Here is a 20,142-nt window from a genome sequence, read left to right as displayed (position 1 = left end):
AGAAGAAAAGTTATCTACCTCATCCCGGGATAAGAGGGTAGATAGGAATGTCCCAGAGAAAGTTTCTTAAAGGAGGGGATGCCTGAGCTGAATCTTAAGAGATGAGTAAGAGCTGAACAAATGTGGGGAGAAGCGTGGAGGGTGGAAGGGCATTCTGGGAAGAGGAAATAGCATCGGCAAAGGCAAGAAATGGCCCAACATGCACCTGTTGAGCTTACTGAAATGAAATTAAGGATAGATATTGGTAGGGAAGGAAGCTGGAGAGGTATTTAGGACCTGAGTCACAAAAGGCCCTCTGTGCCTGCTGAAGGATCTTGCCTTTAATTTTGTGGGTAGTGGAGAGACTCTGAATGGGTGTAAGCAAAGGAGGGACACTGTTTTATTTTACATATACAAGTGGATCCCCATTACCTTTGCTCATGTTCAAGGCCCTTTACTCCATCCCCACAACATAAAAAGCTAATACATATCTACAAACACTATATTTTACTTCTAATCATTAGCAAGTTTAGGCTCATTCTATTACAGATATATTGCACATAAATTCTCCTTTACAGTTTCTCAGATAGATTATTTCTTTTCACTAATAATAATCCCACTTGGAAAAACAAAGCTGACATTCTTATGTGCTTGACTTTTCAAGATACTGCCGCATGACAGCAGAGCTCGACGACTTTTTGTAACGAGTGGTGGACTTAAAAAGGTTCAAGAGATAAAAGCAGAGTCTGGCTCTCTCCTTCAAGAATACATCAACAGTATTAACAACTGTTACCCAGAGGAAATAGTAAGGTGGGAAAAATGGACTTTGAATAGTTCAAAATTATAATGTAGTTTTTCTGTTTTCAGATCTAGATTTTATATTCATTGTGTCAAAATGTGGTCTTGAAATACTACATAAGACCAATGTACACATTTACTTCTCTCATGGATCTCTTTTTTCCCTCAAATTTAATAATATTCTGATTGACACACACCTCTCCAAATCAAACTGGAATGTCATCTGAGACATATCTATACTAATCCAACACATGCTTTATCAAAGAGTACCTGAATACAGAGTGCAAGTTAAAATTAGCAATCTTTAATGTGACCCTGATTTAGAAGGGGCCTGTAGATTCTGATTTTCATAGTTCCCTGCATATTATTTTTCTGCCGTAAGCTCACATTTATATCAAGAGGAGTATTACAAATAGAAAAGAGATGTTGAGTGGCAAAAAGAAAGTTACTATCTATATTTGAAAGAAATGTTTGTGATATGCAGGTGCCTCAGTAATGTAGTAGGAAGTTCTTTTCAAGATTAATTTTTTTAATAAGGTTGATTTACAGAGCATTAAGCTTAAGCCTCAGTCCTTGTAAGGCTAAAGAAGAACTACACCACTAAACCCAAAATAAATAAAAGGAATGTTACCAAGAAAAGATAGAATGATTTAAACAACTGAATCTTGAAAAACACCAGTAAAACATTCAGAATTAAAGGCCATATTTATCCGTATTTGTCTAATTCTACATTCATTTCTTATTTTCCCTAGTTAATGTTAGAGAATATATATTACAATGTTTAAACCTTATGTTATAATTTACATATGTTATATAAATGCTTCTTCCTATTTAATATCAGTGGTTTTTAATGTATATGGTAACACTCATTGTAAAAGCACAAAACTAATTTTCTGTTCATATATATTCTTCCAGCAAATTCTTTCTAGAGGTAGAGTTCATATACTTTTGTGAGGTTCATGAGTACTGCTTGACCAAAAGAGTTCCAGTAAGTTAGTTTTAAAAATATTAATATATAAAAATATATCTAAGGGGTAGTATATCATAAATGTATATCTACTATATGTAATATACAGAAAAAATAATATACAAAAAAGCTTATGTAAAATAGGTGTGAAACCCCTAAATGAAAAAAATATGAAAATCTTTTATCAGGAAAAGAAAATAAAGTTAATTTGCATACATTCATCCCTTCAGGGAGAATGCTATTTTATGTAAGTTTAAAATAGCTTTCAATGTAATTTTCTAACATAAACAAAATTACAGGAAACAAACTAAAAAAGCGGAAGGGCTCAAAATGGAATGACCTATTAGAGTTAACCAGCAATAATGTACTTTCTTGAACAGAAGTCTCCTTTCTACTCCTTTCTAGAATTATTTTACAGAGTACTAGGGGAAAATGAAAACTCTGTCATATTATAATTTAATCTGGTGCTTTGTCAAAATACTGTTGTATAATTTTAACCTCACATTCTGTGATCTGGGATTACATTTTTTTTTATTTTATTATGTTATGTTAGTCACCATACATTACATCATTAGTTTTTGATGTAGTTTTCCATAATTCATTGTTTGCGTATAATACCCAGTGCTCCATTCAATACGTGCCGTCTTTAATACTCATCACCAGGCTAACCCATCCCCCCACCCCCCGCCCCTCTAGAACCCTCAGTTTGTTTCTCAGAGTCCATAGTCTCTCATGGTTCGTCTCCCCCTCCGATTTCCCCCCCTTCATTTTTCCCTTCCTACTATCTTCTTCTGTTTTTTTAACATATAATGTATTATGTATTTCAGAGGTACAGGTCTGTGATTCAACAGGCTTACACAATTCACAGCGCTCACCATAGCACATACCCTCCCCAGTGTCTATCACCCAGCCACTCCATCCCTCCCACCCCCCAACACTCCAGCAACCCTCAGTTTGTTTCCTGAGATTAAGAATTCCTCATATTAGTGAGATCATATGATACATGTCTTTCTCTGATTGACTTATTTCGCTCAGCATAATACCCTCCAGTTCCAACCATGTCGTTGCAAATGGCAAGATTTTATTCCTTTTGATGGCTGCATAATATTCCATTGTATATATATATATATATATATATATATATATATATACACCACATCTTTACCCATTCATCTGTCGACGGACATCTTGGCTCTTTCCATAGTTTGGCTATTATGGACATTGCTGCTATAAACATCGGGGTGCACATACCCCTTCGGATCACTACATTTGTATCTTTGGGTTAAATACCCAGTAGTGCAATTGCTGGGTCGTATGGTAGCTCTATTTTCAACTTTCTGAGGAACTTCCATACTGTTTTCCAGAGTGGCTGCACCAGCTTGCATTCCCACCAACAGTGTAGGAGGGTTCCCCTTTCTCTGCATCCCTGCCAACATCTGTCATTTCCTGACTTGTTAATTTTAGCCATTCTGACTGGTGAGAGGTGGTATCTCATTGAGGTTTTGGTTTGGATTTCCCTGATGCCGAGCGATGTTGAGCACTTTTTCATGTGTCTGTTGGCCATTTGGATGTCTTCTTTGAAAAAATGTCTGTTCATGTCTTCTGCCCATTTCTTGATTGGATTCTTTGTTCTTTGGGTGTCGAGTTTGATAAGTTCTTTATAGATTTTGGATACTAGCCCTTTATCTGATATGTCATTTGCAAATATCTTCTCCCATTCTGTCGGTTGTCTTTTGGTTTTGTTGACTGTTTCTTTTGCTATGCAAAAGCTTTTTATCTTGATGAAGTCCCAAGAGTTCATTTTTGCCCTTGCTTCCCTTGCCTTTGGCGATGTTTCTAGGAAGAAGTTGCTGCAGCTGAGGTCGAAGAGGTTGCTGCCTGTGTTCTCCTTTAGGATATTGATGGACTCCTGTCTCACATTTAGGTCTTTCAACCATTTTGAGTCTATTTTTGTGTGTGGTATAAGGAAATGGTCCAGTTTCATTCTTATGCATGTGGCTGTCCAATTTTCCCAACACCATTTGTTGAAGAGACTGTCTTTTTTCCATTGGACATTCTTTCCTGCTTTGTCAAAGATGAGTTGACCATAGAGTTGAGGGTCCATTTCTGGGCTCTCTATTCTGTTCCATTGATCTATGTGTCTGTTTTTGTGCCAGTACCATACTGTCTTGATGATGACAGCTTTGTAATAGAGCTTGTAGTCCGGAATTGTGATGCCGCCAGCTTTGCTTTTCTTTTTCATCATTCCTCGGTTCCATACAAATTTTAGGATTATTTGTTCCATTTCTTTGAAAAAAGTGGATGGTATTTTGATAGGGATTGCATTAAATGTGTAGATTGCTCTAGGTAGCATTGACATCTTCACAATATTTGTTCTTCCAATCCATGAGCATGGAACGTTTTTCCATTTCTATGTGTCTTCCTCAATTTCTTTCATGAGTATTTTGTAGTTTTCTGAGTACAGATTCTTTGCCTCTTTGGTTAGATTTATTCCTAGGTATCTTATGGTTTTGGGTGCAGTTGTAAATGGGATCGACTCTTTAATTTCTCTTTCTTCTGTTTTGTTGTTGGTGTATAGGAATGCCACTGATTTCTGTGCATTGATTTTATATCCTGCCACTTTACTGAATTCCTGTATGAGTTCTAGCAGTTTTGGGGTGGAGTCTTTTGGGTTTTCCACATAAAGTATCATATCATCTGCAAAGAGTGAGAGTTTGACTTCATTTAAAAAATTGGCTAATTATCTTGAAGAATTCTGATTAGCTGACTTTTCATGGTTCTTATGTTTTTAAAAGCATTGGGTTCTATAGAACTTAGAGGTGTTTTGTAGAAATCTTTGAAACATTGTCTATGAAAATGGACAAATATAAGCTCAAAATGGTTTTATTTTTGTAATCATATAATTCTCAAGAATCACTTGGTGACTTTTAGAACTAATTATTCTTTATAAGACAGATTATCAGTGGATACATTCTTTCAGCTGTTATTAGCCTAAACATTTATTTCATATTGCCTTGCAGTTTTAGTAATCTTTAAAGATCTCTAATAAAGGTGGCTGGTGTGCTGAGCAGAAAGGGGCTTAGGGCTAGATGTTAGAAGGCCTGAGTTCTAATCTTGACCCATTCCACAGCCAGGAATATTTCTGGAACTCCTCTGTCTTCTGGATCTCTGCCTAGACTAGACTACATTGTAATCAATATAAAAATTATTAATGAGTTATTTCATTTTTTATGCTAAGTTTTTGAAATCTGGTAGGTATTTTATCACCTCTAGTTCATCTCAATTCAGATGCTGAATTTTATTAGAAATACTTATCTGTATTTGGAGTATATAAAGTTTACAGTTGAAAAGATAGATTCACAAGTTGTTTCAAAGACACCTAAAAGTTTCACCTAGGGGCACCTGGGTGGCTCAGTGGGTTAAGCTCCCGACTCTTGATTTTGGCTCAAGTCATAATCTCAAGGTCGTCAGATCGAGCCCCACATGGGGTGGGCATGGGCCTGCTTAAAATTCTCTCTCTCCTTCTTCCTCTGCCCCTCCCCCCACTCACGCACGTGCTCTCAATCTCTTGAAAAAAGTTTCACCTAAAATATCTGAACTGAATATCAGTTTTTACATTTTTATTACAATTAAATAAAAAAATTCAGTTCTTTAGTCACACTAGCCATATTTCTAATGCTCAATAGTCACATGTAGCTAGGGGCTACCACATGAAACAGCACAATTTTTTAAGTTTTGGTTTTTCTAAATCTACTTCTTACCATTTATATAAAAGGTACCTATCTTGTATCTGACCCATTTATCAGGCCTAGGAATGTGAGGCCTGCTTTAAAATTTGTGGCAAACTCAGAGAGAGAAACAGTTGTGACTTCCTCAGTGTAAGAGTACTTCAGAGAGACCCACTGTTGAAGGACAGTTTTTTGAAGGGTAGGATGCCTTTAGACGAGAAACATTCTTTAGGGTAAATTTTGTATGTCTCTGTTTAACTATGACCGCCTATAAATACTCCATTTATAAATACTCTATTTACTCTACTCTAACAGAAAATACGGTTCTGTTTTGTTCACCTCCACTTGACAGATTGTGGGAGAAATTAGTATAATATAAGTTGTGAGTTTTGAAGTCAAGCATCTGAGAATAGGTGAAGATAACTAACAAGGACAAAGCAAATCTCAAACATTAGATTTTATCTGGAGAGAATACCTTAGGAAGTTTAATTATTTTGAGTGTTTTGGAAAATTTTAAATTACATTGACTTTTTATCTGTTTATTATATTCTAGGATGCATGCCAAATTTTATTTGACATACTTTTATGTGCATATAAATTCTTTTCATAGATATGAAGCATTCCATAATGCATTAATCAATATATTTAATACTTTTATACTATTTTATAAAACATTCAGTTTATAAATATAAATTTTTCGTACTCCAGATGCCCCAAATCAATGAAAATGACTAATTTCCTAAGTTTGTATGATGGGATATTTGTAAACCATTTATTAAATAGTTCTTTAATGTGAATTATACTCCCAGAAACTTTTGTTTTTATTGGTGACCAGATCTGATTAAGACATACAGTGAGAATAATCTGTAAGGCAATCAGAATGCAGTCATTGATTAGTAATGTCTACTTTATGAAAAAACCAATTAGCTATGATCACTAAAGAAACACCAGTCATTTAACATAATAAAAACACTCTCTGTAATAAAATACTAGCCCTGGATCCAAGTATCTTGCTTTGAAAATACCCCTTCTGTGCCACTGCATTAATAGCCCTTCAGTGTTTTGCTATTTATCTAGCACAGTCTTGTGAGTTGGTGTTCTCTTCCTTGATAGTCTCTAACCCTATGCACAAAGCATTACTGGAGCATAAGTATTTCGAGTATATTTGAGGTTTCACTGATAGAATTAATTTAGATAAATACCTTATATTGCATCTTTTGTGCCTGCTGTGCTGAACCTTTTCATAAGTATCTAACAGAAAATTTTCTTTTTCAGGTATTATTCCCCTGGATATTCAGATACACTTCTGCAGAGAGTGGACAGCTATCAACCACTTACTCACTAAGCAAAGTTCTGTTTTTATACTCTAATTCACAATGGAGTATTTATGAATGACAGCTGTTAAAACTCTTTCTAAATATTTGAACTAAGTACATTCTAGATTTATTCAGTGGGAAATACCTTTGGATAATATTTTCTAAATTTATGTAATACTTTGAAAAATTAGTGGTCTGAATAGATGAGGAACTACTGGTCATTTGCATAGGATTTGTTCTAAGGGTAAATTTTTGGAAGACACTAAAAGATCTTAAGGCATTTGTTACTGTCCTTTTGAACCCCTCTCCACAGCCCCCAAACACTCACACCCCCAACTACATTTAGATGAGAGATGGTGCTGAAAACTTTAGTTACTTTGGCCAATTCCTCCTATACACAGGCAAGGAAAACTGGCCTTGCAAATTCCTCAGCAGGACATGGATGGGAAACAGCCAGAAGAGGAAACTAATGACAGACATATGGGGCACTGGAAGAGACACTGATGCTGTTTGCATCAGTGCATCATCCAAACACAGGGAATCGATGGATAACCTGTCAGGTTCTCCTAATAACTTAGGAAGCTCTCCTCTTCATGCCAAGTTTTCTAAGCTCTTTTCTCACCTCCCTGAGACTCTTCCTTACCTTTCATGGGGCTGGAGAGGGAGGAAGTCAGTATTAAGCATTACTCCACTACAGACATGCTTCCCATTTCATTGAAAAGTTTCTGAGTCTAGCTCATGAATAAACAAGGAAGCAGACAAATAAAATAGGTCCTCAGTATACCCTGTCTTCGCTTCACGTCCCCAAGTTTTAAAAGCCACATTTTCAGGGATTTAAGAAATAATTAAAAAAAAATACCACCAGACTTAGACTTTGCATGCATTTTCACTTAGACAGCTGAAAGGAGGTGAGAGGGAGTTTCAAAAAAAAAATTTTAAATAAAAACAACATTAGAATCTCCTTTGCCTTTTTCTCTTGTGGTGTACTTCTGACCTTGGGGATTACATGATTAGGTTTAAGTCTTGGTTAGTTGGTGTGTGTGTGTGTGTGTGTGTGTTTGTCTGTCTTTTGATCTAGAAGGACATTCCTTACCATGATCTTCCCTGGATATCTCATTTAGCTTATATAAACAGCACTTTATTTTTACAACTTCAGGAATAGGATACTTGACTCTTATTGGTTGAAACTTATTCATACAGTTCACTTGTTATGAAAACAGGTGCATATCAGTGGTGCTGAAGAGAGATGTTGAAAATCTAGGTTCTAAACATATCTGTTACAGAGTAAGGAGTGATAATATTCGTTCAGCTTACTCTTAAGATGCTTATGAATTAACCTCCAATGATACAGGTAACAGTTTTGTAAACTGTTCCATTCTGTGCAAACTGACATATGAACTAAGGGGAATCTTGACAGTCAATAACAGATCACACATTTTGACCAGCAATTGGGCACATCCTTTTAGGTAAGTGGAGTTGATACCAAATGATTATGATAAAGAAAAGCTACATTGCCTACCCTCATGGAGTTTTCTAATAGAAACACATTTGCCCAGACCCAGGGAATAAAATAGGCACAAGATACTGAACACAAATGGGCATATTTCATGTAAAAGCAAATGACAGTCTCATATTTACAGGAGGTTGTCCTGTTTTTCTTTTTCTTTTCAAGTTTTTAATTCTAGTTGCTTTTGACCTGTTTTTCTAATCTTTTCCTCTCAAACTACCCCCTTAAAGGATTAGATTTGCTCATTTCTAATCTTGATTTGAGGTCCTGCATAACATAAACCCTGACCTTAAACTACTGGGTGAGGCCATCCCCATTCCAATGTGTCAAGTTCAGAAACTAACCTTGAAAGAGTGATTTGTCTGTTTTCAAATCACCAACTCTTTGATTAAGTTAGGTGCTAGTGAATGTTGAGGCTGGTGTATACTGTAGCTTATTTTGCCACAAAATTTACTATCTAGAGAATACTGATTTGTAGCTTTTCTGTTTCAGAGATTAAAAGGATTAAATGACAGTCATAACTGTAACTATTACATTTACCAATCCATTAAGGGACTTCGGACTTTTAAAATATGATTTGGCTATGCAATTATTTTTCTAGTAATATGAATACTTAAGGGTTTTTTTAAAGTTTTATTTATTTGTCAGAGAAAGAGCACATGTGCAAGAGAGAGCACAAGCAGGGGGAGCAGCAGGCAGAGGGAGAGGGAGAAGCAGCCTCCCCGCTGAGCAGGGAGCCCGATGCGGGGCTCAATCCCAGGACCCTGGGATCATGACGTGAGCTGAAGGTAGACGCTTAACTGACAGAGCCACCCAGGCGTCCCCTTATGGGTTTTTTTTTTTTTTTAAAGAACCATTAGAAAGAAAGAGCAAAAGTGGGAGGGGAGAGGCAGAGGAAGAGGGAGAGAGAATTTTTTAAGCAGACTGACTCTGCACTGAGCGCAGAGCCCCACACAGGGCTCAATCTCACCACCCCAGGATAACGACCTGAGCCAAAACAGAGTCTGATGCTTAACCAAATGTGCCACCCAGGTGCCCCACTTTTGTTTTTAAGAGGACTTCACAGGGCATAAAATTAAATATTCAGTGATATTGCTTTAAAGAATGGTAAGTTTTATTGTAATTAATCTTTAAAAAAAAATTAGGAAATATAGGAGAGGATAAAGAAAAAAGCAAAAACATCACTCCAAATCTCACAACCCAGAAAACAATTGTCATTAACAAGCTGACATAATCCTAGATACCTCCCTGAGCCTTTGTACAGATAAATTTTCTAAAGAAGTGTATTCATCCTATCTGTGCTGTTTTAAAATAAAAAGCAAAAGTTGTAATAGCTTGTTTCACAGAAGATGGAGCTTTTTCATTTTTTTTTATTTCAGTGGGTCTAATAGGGGAAAAGTCTCCTCAGTGGTAAATTAAGGATCAATATAAAATATTTATAAATGGGCTCCTTTTATTAATGATTGACTAGTATTTGCTATACAGATTTTATCTTTTATATTTTTTGGTTTTTTAGCAGACATTTTATTTCATAATTTCATAAATGATTTTATTAAAACAGACCATGAAGTTTAAGGTCTTTTTCTTTTCTCTTCATACCTGAAGTTATGACTTTGTGAATGCTACAAAGATTTTATTCTTATTTTTATTTTTTATTTTTTTTAGAGAGAGTGCATGTGGCGGGGGGTGGGGGGGAGCAAAAGGAGAGGAAGAGAGACAATCTTAAGCAGGCTCCACGCCCAGCGCAGAGCTCAACACGAGGCTGGATCTCACGACCCTAAGATCATGACCTCAGCTGAAATCAAGAGGTGGACGTTTAACCGACTGAGCCACCCAGGCACCCCTAAATGTTACAGAGATTTTAAATTGAGTGCTATTTATGGCTTACCAGTTTTACAACACTGGATCAATACTACACTAAAAATATAACATTTTGCAAGGTGGGTTGGTGTAGATATTTATATATTAAAATAAAGCTTATAATTTTTCCCATGTATACAGAATTGGTGGTAATACATTCTGGCTAAAATTTATACTAAAATATAGAATGTATACATTACTGATGGTAAGCATTTACTCAAAGTATTTTTGGATATAAAGAAGTCCAATCCTTTGAGAACTACTGTAACCTGTTATTGACTTCTCTGCTTTTTGAATTTCTGTAGCACATATAGTTTAAATCACACAAGTGTAATTAAAATTCCAAAGAGAATGTCATCATTCTCCCATTTTTTTTTTCTTCACAAACTTAAGTATGACCTTTTTCTTGGATGAAGCACCCTGTGCTTTTCTGTCCCCAGTGGCACTTAGCACTGTTGTAAGCATGCAGGAGCACCAGTAGCTGGCTGGGCTGAGCATCGGGGCAGCACAGCCCTCTGTGGTCACGTCTCTTCAAGTCCCTACACCTTACTTTTTCTGAAAGATCTTTCTTTTCTTTTTTTTTTCTTTTTTCTTTTTTCTCTTTCTTTCTTTCTCTCTCTCTTTCTTTGACAGAGAGAGAGCGCGCGCAAAAGCAGGGGGAGCGGCAGGCAGAGGGAGAGAGAGAAGGAGAAGCAGGCTCTCTGCTGAGCAGGGAACCTGACATGGGACTCGATCCCAGGACCTGGGATCATGACCTGAGCCAAAGGCAGATGCTTAACCATCTGAGCCACCCAGGCACCCTTGAAAGACCATCATTTAATGTAGAAGAGCACAAGTTCTAGAGTTAGAGACCCATTTTAGAATCTCAAAACTGCTATACCCTGACTCAGTGGCCTTCAGCAAATTACCAATAGTACCCATTTTATAGGATCCTGAGGATTAAACAGGGTGAATGAGCACAGGGCCTGACATGTAGAATGCAGTGACAGCACTAACTATATGGTATCTTTGCGTATTAGAAAAAGATGCACTCTCCTCAAGACACTTTACTTTCATCTAGCAGAAATTGTTGTAATATTCTGATTTTTAGATTAAGACACTTTACTGCCATCTACTGGAAAATTCTCTTAGTAAATATGCAAATCCATGATTTCTATGATGTGAACCACATCCCCTTAGATGTGCAGGTGCCCTTGTGCAGTATACAACCTGCACAACTGTGCACATACGTGCTCAGTAGATCATATTTGCTATTCTTCTTTTCACTTTTGTAAATGGGGTTTGGAAGAAAATTCCAGATAAACAATGCTATTGTATGAAGCAATTCATTAAAAAAAGTCAAGGAGTCAAAGTTAATCTCTATAAATAGTTTATCTCTATTTTGTTACAAAGCCTGGAAACATTTGAGCTTACTACTTCTTTCACTTCCCACTTCCCACACAGAAAGGTATGTTCTACAGTAAAACCTGCAATTTAAGTTAGCAGAGATACGAACTAAGCCATTATTCTGGCATTTTTAAAAACCGAAAGACCAAATAGGGGACATATATATGCAAAATCAAAGTATGTTCTGGAATAATCTATATAGCATTTTAATCTTGATTTTAAAATTGGTTTCAGAATATTCCATCGTTAATGCAAGATGGCGGATCTCTGGAAAGCAACTCTGCTGGGGCTCTGCTACCCTTTCTTCATCCCAGAACCTGGGCTGGGATATGACGGGTGACTCTTCTAGCCAGATAGCCTTCATTGAAGGGGTCATTTTAGGACCTTTTTGTACACAAAAGGCAAAAATCTGGTTCATTTTCATAGCTAGCAGTCCGATCATGAAGAAGGTTGACTACAGTTGGGTAAGGGAGAGTTTATTGATAATGGGAACTCTCTCTCAGGATATAGGATTCATCTCCTTGGCAAGGACCCTAGGAGCTGGGATGGCTCTTGGAATCTTGGAGGAAGTGACTTCCCATAGGAAATGAAGTGGAAATGCTGCATCTGCCATGGCAGACGGGAAGAAGGTATCATGTGACTTGAGGGCTGCGCATGCTGCTGCACAGACCCTAGATAGGACTGGAAAACCCAGTGGCAGACTCTGTTCTAAGAGAAGCCCAGAGAACACCCCATTTACCAAGATGGTAAGAAATGAACTGTTAAGAGGGTAACAACCATTGAGAATCTCAGTAATAATGCTCTTCCTATGCCAGGGTTGACTGGTGGAGACAGTGTTAGAAAACTGAGCTCCTTAGTAGGGATGATGGGGTCCCAAAATAATAGAGGCCAGGTGAATACTTAACTGTCAGAAGAAGCAAGGTGTGTGCAATTATTGCAATGAGTTGCAAAACTGGAGTGGCAACCAAGGATCCAATCCGTAGACAGCCATGAAGACAGTTAAAGGAACTCAGCGTTTCTAGAGGTAGTCATTAAGGGTATCCATTTATAAAATAAAAATAAAATGAAAAATGGATGGTCAGTAGGCTAAAGGCAGCTTAGTCACAGTCACTTGCCCAGTTTCCAGACCTGAGTCAATTCTCAGATCTGGAACCAACTGACTGAAGGACAGACTGGCTGCAATGAGGATGGAGCCTGAAATGCCTCATCCAGTGTATTCAGGGGCTATTTCCCATGCACTTCAAAATACTGCCCCCATCCTTTTAGTGGGTGACAGAGCACTGCAGCAGGGGTACGCCCCAGGACAAGGGGCCCTGCCAGATCACTCAGCAGGCCCTGTGGTATTAGAGGGATCTGTGGTGGGAAAGGATGCTGTGCAGAGTTACTGCTAATCCCAGTAGGGGAACCAGAGCATAGGCTCCTGGGATTTGGGAGCAAGGTCATACCATCTATAGTAAAGAACTTTACACCATTTGAGAAGAAGTTCTTATAGACTGATGCCCTGATTGAGACAGAGCAACTGACCATGCGACATCAAGTAACTAACTCTGCAACCAGAGATAATCATGAACTAGGTTCTATCAGACCCATCAGGTCATAATTTGGGTGGGCCCAGCAGCAATCCATCATAAAATGGGAATGTAAGATCCAGGATTGCGCATGGGCAGGAGGGCCAGAGGGCACAAGTCAGTGGTTCCAGCTGGTGGCCCAGATCTCCATGTCTTCTACCACTATTGTGCTGGCATTCACAACTATGGGTTCATAACTAGCTCACGACCGTGGCTACATGGGGGAGTCTCTTATGGCCAGCTGACAGAAGAGGAGAAAGGCCAACCTTCATTTACAGATGGGTTGGCCCAGCACAAGAGTGTAAGCCAAAAAGAGGGGCTGCTGCACTGCAGGCCTACTTACGGGGGCCCTGAAAACAGTGGTGAGGGAAAGTTTCTGGCGATGCACCTGGTTGTCTGCTTTGTGTGGAAACAAGAATAGTTCAAGGTAAGAATATACACAGGTTCATGGACAGTGGTAAATGCAGTGGCAATTTGGCCAGAGGCTTGGAAGGAGAAATATTAGTATATCATGGATAAGGTGTGGACACAAAGTGTGAAGAATGTTGTGTCCCAGGTTCATGCATATCAAAGTGCCACTATCAGATAGGCACTAAATAACGTTCATGACCCAGCCAGGGACATCAGCCAGTCTCTCATCAGCTACTGTAGTGCTGGCACTAATGGGTACTTAAGTGGAGTAGTCATGGTGATGGAGATGGTGGCTATGAATAGGGCTTCGACTCCTCAAGGCTGATCCAGCCACTGCTGCCGCCAAATATCCAATCTGTCAATCAGAGAAATGAATGCTGACCCCCCAGTTACAGCACCATCCCTCAAGGCAACCAACCAACCATCTGGAGGTAAACTGACTACAGTGGACCTCTGTATTCATCTTGACTAGGGTTGTTATATAGTCCAAGAATAAGTTTTCCTTTTCTATCTACAGGACCCAGCCAACATCACCATCTGAGAAGTAAGAATGTTTGATCTACTGACACAAGATCCCATACAACACTGCTTTGGACCAAAGAGTACACTCGTACGCTGGTCCAATCCCACACTGCATCTTAAATCACTGGCATGACAGAAGGGTAGAAAGGCCTCTTAAAGACACAGTTGAGGCTCCAGCTAGGAGATGATACGCCTTGAGGTTGAGATGCCACCCTAAACCTTTAACCGTTAGATGGTACTGTGTCCCCAACAGGTAGAATATATGGGTCCTGGAACTATGGGGGAAAGTAGGTGGCATTCCCAGTGGTATACTTGGAGAGTTCCCAGTGGTACACTTGGAAAGTTTGTGCTTCCTGTCCACAAAACTTTAGACTCTGTGGGTCAGAAGGTCTTGTTCTCAGAGGGGTAAAGCTTCATCAGTGGACACAAAGTCCCACTGTACTTTATATGATGGCTGCAGCTCTAGTCACTTCAGTCTCCTTATGCCAAGAGACCAGGAGGAAGGAAAGGAGTGACTAAACTAGCAAAGATCATTGATCCTGATCATCAAAAGGTAGAACTCTGTTACAGAATGCAGAGAGGGAACAATGTTTGGCACACAAATGATCCAATGGAGTCTCCCGATGCTCCCATGCCCAGTTTTAATAGTAAACAGATAAGAACAGAAGCCATGATCTAAGGTGGGGATGATGACCAGGTCTTAAGACTCTTGGAGATGAGGGTCTGGGTCACCTACCAGGCAATATGCTTCAACCAACATGGGTGCTAGCTGAGGCAAATCTAGAATGGGTGGTAGAGAAGGAAATAAAGTACCAGTTACTGAAGGCTTGAGATCCATTGCATCTGTAGCAACTGTAGTTTTCCCACCAACCGTCTTGTAAGTTTCCCCAGCAATAAAGGCCAACCAGAATCCTAGAGTTGCTGGTTATTAGGTGGATGAATTTATTATAAGAAACAGTTGGTGGCACGTGAAAAGATGCTCAACATCACTCATCATTAGGGAAATGCAAATCAAAACCACAATGAGCTATCACCTTACACCTGTCAGAATGACTAGAAACAAAAGGACAAGAAATAACAGGTGTTGGTGAGGATGTGGAGAAAAAGTAACTCTTGTGCACTGTTGGTGGGAATGTAAACTGGTGCAGCTACTGTGGAAAACGGTATGGAGGTTTTCAAAAAATTAAAAATAGAAATACCATATGATCCAGTAATTCCACTACTGGGTATTTACCCAAAGAAAATGAAAACACTAATTTGAAAAGATATATGTACCCCTATGTTTACTGCAACATTGTTTATAACAGCCAAGATATGGAAGCAACCCAAGTGTCCATCAATATATGAATGGATAAAAAAGTTGTGGAATGTGTGTACAAATATATATATACACATACATACACATATATACACCCACTGGAATATTACTCAGCTATAAAAAAGAATGAAATCTTGCCAATTGTGACAACATGGATGGATCTAGAAAGTATCATGCTAAGTGAAATAAGACAGAGAAAGACAAATACCATATGATTTCTCTTATACAGAGAATCTAAAAAACAAAACAAATGAATGAAGAAACACATAAAAAGCAGAAACAGACCCACAAATACAGAGAACAAACTGACGGTTGCCAGAAGGGAGAAGGGCAAGGGGCTGGGCAAAATGGGGGAAGGGGAGTGGGAGGTCCAGGCTTCCAGTTATGGAATGAATAAGTCACAGGAATAAAAGATACAGCATAGGGAATATAGCCAATGGTATTGTAATTGTGTGGTATGGGGACAGACGGCAGCTACACCTGCAGCGAGCACAGCGTAATGTATAGAGGTGTCGAATCACTATGTTGCACACCTGAAACTAATGTAACACTGAGTGTCAACTACAGTAAAACAAGGAAAGAAGCAGCAGATGGGTCTGAGCAGGGATGAACTGTAATGGACGCTCCTCTTCAAAGCCAAGGGCCAATGCACCCACACATTCTCCAGCTGCAGCTCTTTCCTAGGCAAAGCTTTTCTATCCTTACCACAAATATAAACTGAATTAAATACTCAACCCACAACCTGAATGAGCCTTAATAATTTGCTAACTCTTAAAATTAACACCTTAAGTTGAACCCTCCCCCCAAAGCTTAAGAACACTTAGGCAACTAGTTTAAATTGGAACCAAACCAAACCAGAACATCACATTTTCTCAGATCTAAACCCAAACCACAGTTTCAGACACTTTGCACATTTAACCCTGGCTAGCCTCTTTTTGGCCTTAGTAGCTCTTGCTAATCAGAAGCTTCTAACTTACTCAGATGGGGAAGAAAACATCAGTTGTATTTCCAAAAGTAATTCCACACCCACGCAACATCATACCCCCCAAGTCACATCATACAAGCAAGTGACACCTGGCTGGTTAATTGTAAAGTCATCTCGGTTCTCCTTGATTTAGCCTAACGAAGACTCTGAATATAAAGGGTGAAAACTTAACCTCATTTACGATGAGGTTGCCTCACAGCTCAGGCAAAATCTTTGGGCTTCTCATCCAAGGGCAGGGGCGGGGGTGGGGGTGGGGGTGGGAGTAGGGAGGGAGTTAAACAGTATTCATGTGGAAAATTATTCTTAGAAGTCTTTAGATTGCTGTTCACACGAGAGATACAGGTCTGGGTTTCAGCAACACAAGGTCAGGAACCATTCATCTCTGTATCCAACATATCACTTAGCATGGCTGCCTGGCACTCAGTAGATCAATAGAGTCACTGCAGAGTTCCTTGAGCCATGCTGGTTGTTGGCAGCAGGGACCTTGGCCAGGACACTGGGAAAGTAGCCTGCCCGAGCAAGAAGAGGCTCTTTCCAACCTGCACTCTGTCCAGACTGCTGCCATTCTGTTTATACTGGGCATCGGAATCTGGCTGTATTGTCAGCCACAGCCCCTCAACTCAAGTTAGTGCTGCCTCACGTAGTTCTTCTTAGGACTTTAAGATGATAGCAAAAAGGCCCAGTTTCAAAGGAATGAACCCTCACGTAGAATAATTCTGAGTTCATTAAACTGTGTGAACTTGAATGCGTACTCCATGCGTGTGAATCAAACTCTACGGGGATTTTCGGGTTTGACACAGAGAAACACTGAGCAGGGGCTGGTGGCTGAGTCGCTGGTGCTGGGCTTTGGAGGAACCAGTGGACTTCCTGGGCCAAGTCTCCCAGAGGAAGGCTTGGCTGCTCCCCTCTTCCCTGCATTCCACAAGGTCCTGAGTATCCTCCCAGGAAATCTGCACTTTTACTTAGGTTCTCTCCAGTTGGTTTCTGTCACTTGCAAATGGAAGCAAAGCACTGTAGAGGAAACCAGTGTCCAGAATGATGGTGTCACCAAAGGAAGAGGTGGGATGCAGGAAGGAAAGTGAGTGGAGTTGGGGTGAAGGCTCTAAGAATCACCTTTCTTCAGCTACAGGCAAGGGGCTGCACATGGACGGCTGACTGGAGCTCAGCAGAGGCCTGCCAGGGGCAGCGCCCAGGAAGGGTGGGTTTTAAATATTCATCTCAAAAGCTGAATGTCTTCTCTTCCTCTCCTGTCTGCTTAAGAATCTCTCCGACAGTTCTTGCTCCAACTACTTGTTTTGAGTCTCCCTCCCTCAGCTCCTTTTCTTTCCAAGGGGCTAACTGCTAACAAGAGGGCCACAGAGTTCTTTTGATTCCAGGACTGTTTCTCTGAATTATCAGCCATGTTCACTGAGCCTGAGGAGGGAACTCGGACAGTGACCGAATCCCTGCCCCTTCTCTCCATCTTCCCAAGCATCTCATTGTGAAAATGTGGAAGTCAAATCCTGCCTCTGGCTCAAGCCATCTACTTAGATGAGTTTACTGGCTCCGCTGGAAGGGCGGGCTAAATTAGGAAAGGGAAGAGAGCTGTGAATTTAAGAGAAAACTACACCAAATCTGTGTGGGAGGAGGGAAGGAAGAGAGGAGGAATTTGGACCATTTATTTGCAGCATGTCTTACTGACAGTTAAATACAGTGGTTTGTTCTGTTTTCTGCCACTCGAGGGTTATTTAATTAAATTCATGACCTAGGATGCTAACCAGCCCCACATCTAAAATAATTGCTTCTCTGTTGGTGAGATGTAAAGCCGGGATTGATTTTCCCCTGGCCGATAGCTCTCCTTTCTGAGTCATGAATGTCATCTCCACTCTCCTCCCCACGTAATTTGATCTCTGAATTTGATCCCTATTTAGTAGTACACTTCGCTAAACAGATGTCTGAGTAATTAAAATCCCACATGGGCACACTCGTCCGTGAGTTACATCTATTTAATAGCCAGCTCAGAAACTTTTCACCCTCGGCTTTTCTGCCATCCTGGTGTCCTATGTCACTGGCCTTTAGCAGGCTTCAAATATTAGAGTTCCAGCCGGCTATGTTTGTTTTCCTGCATTCACAGAGCCTCTCTTCAGTTCTGACTGAATTTTCTCACAAATCCCTGATCTCTTTCTCCTTCAGCTCACCTGGATTTTCTGTACAGTTTTCCACCAGCGTTCAAATTCTCATGAGATGAATCATCCTACATTTCATTCATGCCAGCACCAGCAATAAAAAAAAGAAAAAAAATCAGAACAATGTTGTTAGAACCATGGATTAAGGGTGGCTTTTATTTTTTCCCCCTGAGGCATAGCCAAATATTTTAGTCTGAACAATCCCCCCATTTTTTTTTTTTAACTATTTGAGATCAAATACTGGAAACCTGTTTGGTTGCTACAGGTCACTGAAAGATTTTGATGGCCCAAAATTATAGAAGAATGTGTGTTTGGAACAGGAAAGGGAAGTTAGGAAGGACTTATTACATGGAATTTACTCACTTTTTTTAAAAAAGATTTTTTATTTATTTTTTGACAGAGAGAGACAACAAGAGAGGGAACACAAGCAAGGGGAGAGGGAGAGGGAGAAGCAGGCTTCCCACAGAGCAGGGAGCCCGATGCGGGGCTCGATCCCAAGACCCTGGGATCATGACCTGAGCTGAAGGCAGATGCTTAAATGACTGAACCACCCAGGCACCCCTGAATTTACTCACTTTTGAGAGATGATTTAGATGGAAATTTATTTATGAAAATATATAAAGAGATAATGTTAAGACAAATCTTATGATACTGATATAACATTACATAAAACTTGAGGTTAATACTGTAATTTATAGTAGGTAAAAAATTTCCCTTGTAATTGATGGCACATATTGACTTTAAGAATATTTTGAAATGAGTTTAGGATATATTGATCTTTTTTGATACCTATCAATTTAAACTTGAACAAAATCAGATAAGGTGAGAGTCATATAGCAAAAGAATTCTTTATTTTCCTACTTTTAAATACAGTTGCAGTGCATTTAACATGGGTTATTTTATAAAAGTTTCTCAGGGGGCGCCTGGGTGGCTCAGCTGGTTAAGCAACTGCCTTCGGCTCAGGTCATGATCCTGGAGTCCCGGGATCGAGTCCTGCATCGGGCTCCCTGCTCAGCGAGGAGCCTGCTTCTCCCTCTGACCCTCCCCCCTCTCATGTACTCTCTCTCATTCTCGCTCTCTCAAATAAATAAATAAATCTTTAAAAAAAAAAGTTTCTCAGAACATGTATGCTTCTTGTGAAGTTCTTTGTATTTGCAACATTACAGAATAAAAAATAATGTAATCAAAAAGCAAGCAACGAGTTCAGAAGTTAACTAATACTATTTTGGTTATAGGTAAGGAAATTCTAAAAGTATTCGTCTAAACTTTATTATCATGATTGTATTTAAAAACTAGGTGAAAATCCTATTGTGCAATGGGAGCTTTGTTTTGGTGGTTTACACAACTGCTAGCCTTGTTATCTGAACTAGCAAAGGCCAGGTACATAAACAGACATAAATTAACAACAGGCTTCTTAGACCAACGGTTACATGGAGTAGCAGCTAGTATTTCAGGAAAGTAGACGAGTTCAACATGATGGATGGGATTTCTTTCGCTGTTTCTCATCTAGCATCGTTATATCTATATCGTTATAAAGCTGATGGGTCTGGAGCTAGCTGTGCTCAGGATAACCTCCCCTTGATAAAAAGGAGAGCTGTTCCCAGCTCCTTTCCCATCCATGCAGCTTATGCT

At 39.4% G+C, this 20,142-nt stretch overlaps 1 protein-coding gene across 2 annotated transcripts in view; it reads left to right on the top strand.

The window, feature by feature from the left end:
• SPAG6 (sperm associated antigen 6) overlaps positions 1–7,816 on the top strand; it is a 62,170-nt gene extending 54,354 nt beyond the window's left edge. The window contains exons 10-11 of one of the 2 annotated variants that reach the window (XM_045874295.2): positions 644–789; positions 6,748–7,816. In XM_045874295.2, coding sequence (XP_045730251.1) covers positions 644–789; positions 6,748–6,817 — 216 coding nt within the window. In that variant the 3' untranslated portion in view covers positions 6,818–7,816. The remainder of the gene's footprint in view (positions 1–643; positions 790–6,747) is intronic. The other variant, XM_045874296.2, reaches the window with a different exon arrangement.
• Positions 7,817–20,142: the final 12,326 nt, after the last annotated feature.

The sequence above is a fragment of the Mirounga angustirostris genome, unplaced genomic scaffold, assembly GCF_029215605.1.
Source record: "Mirounga angustirostris isolate CCGP_5_RB_7025 unplaced genomic scaffold, mMirAng1.0.hap1 SCAF_5, whole genome shotgun sequence".
In the NCBI taxonomy this organism is placed as follows: domain Eukaryota; kingdom Metazoa; phylum Chordata; class Mammalia; order Carnivora; family Phocidae; genus Mirounga; species Mirounga angustirostris.
This window is presented reverse-complemented; position numbering and strand designations above follow the sequence as displayed.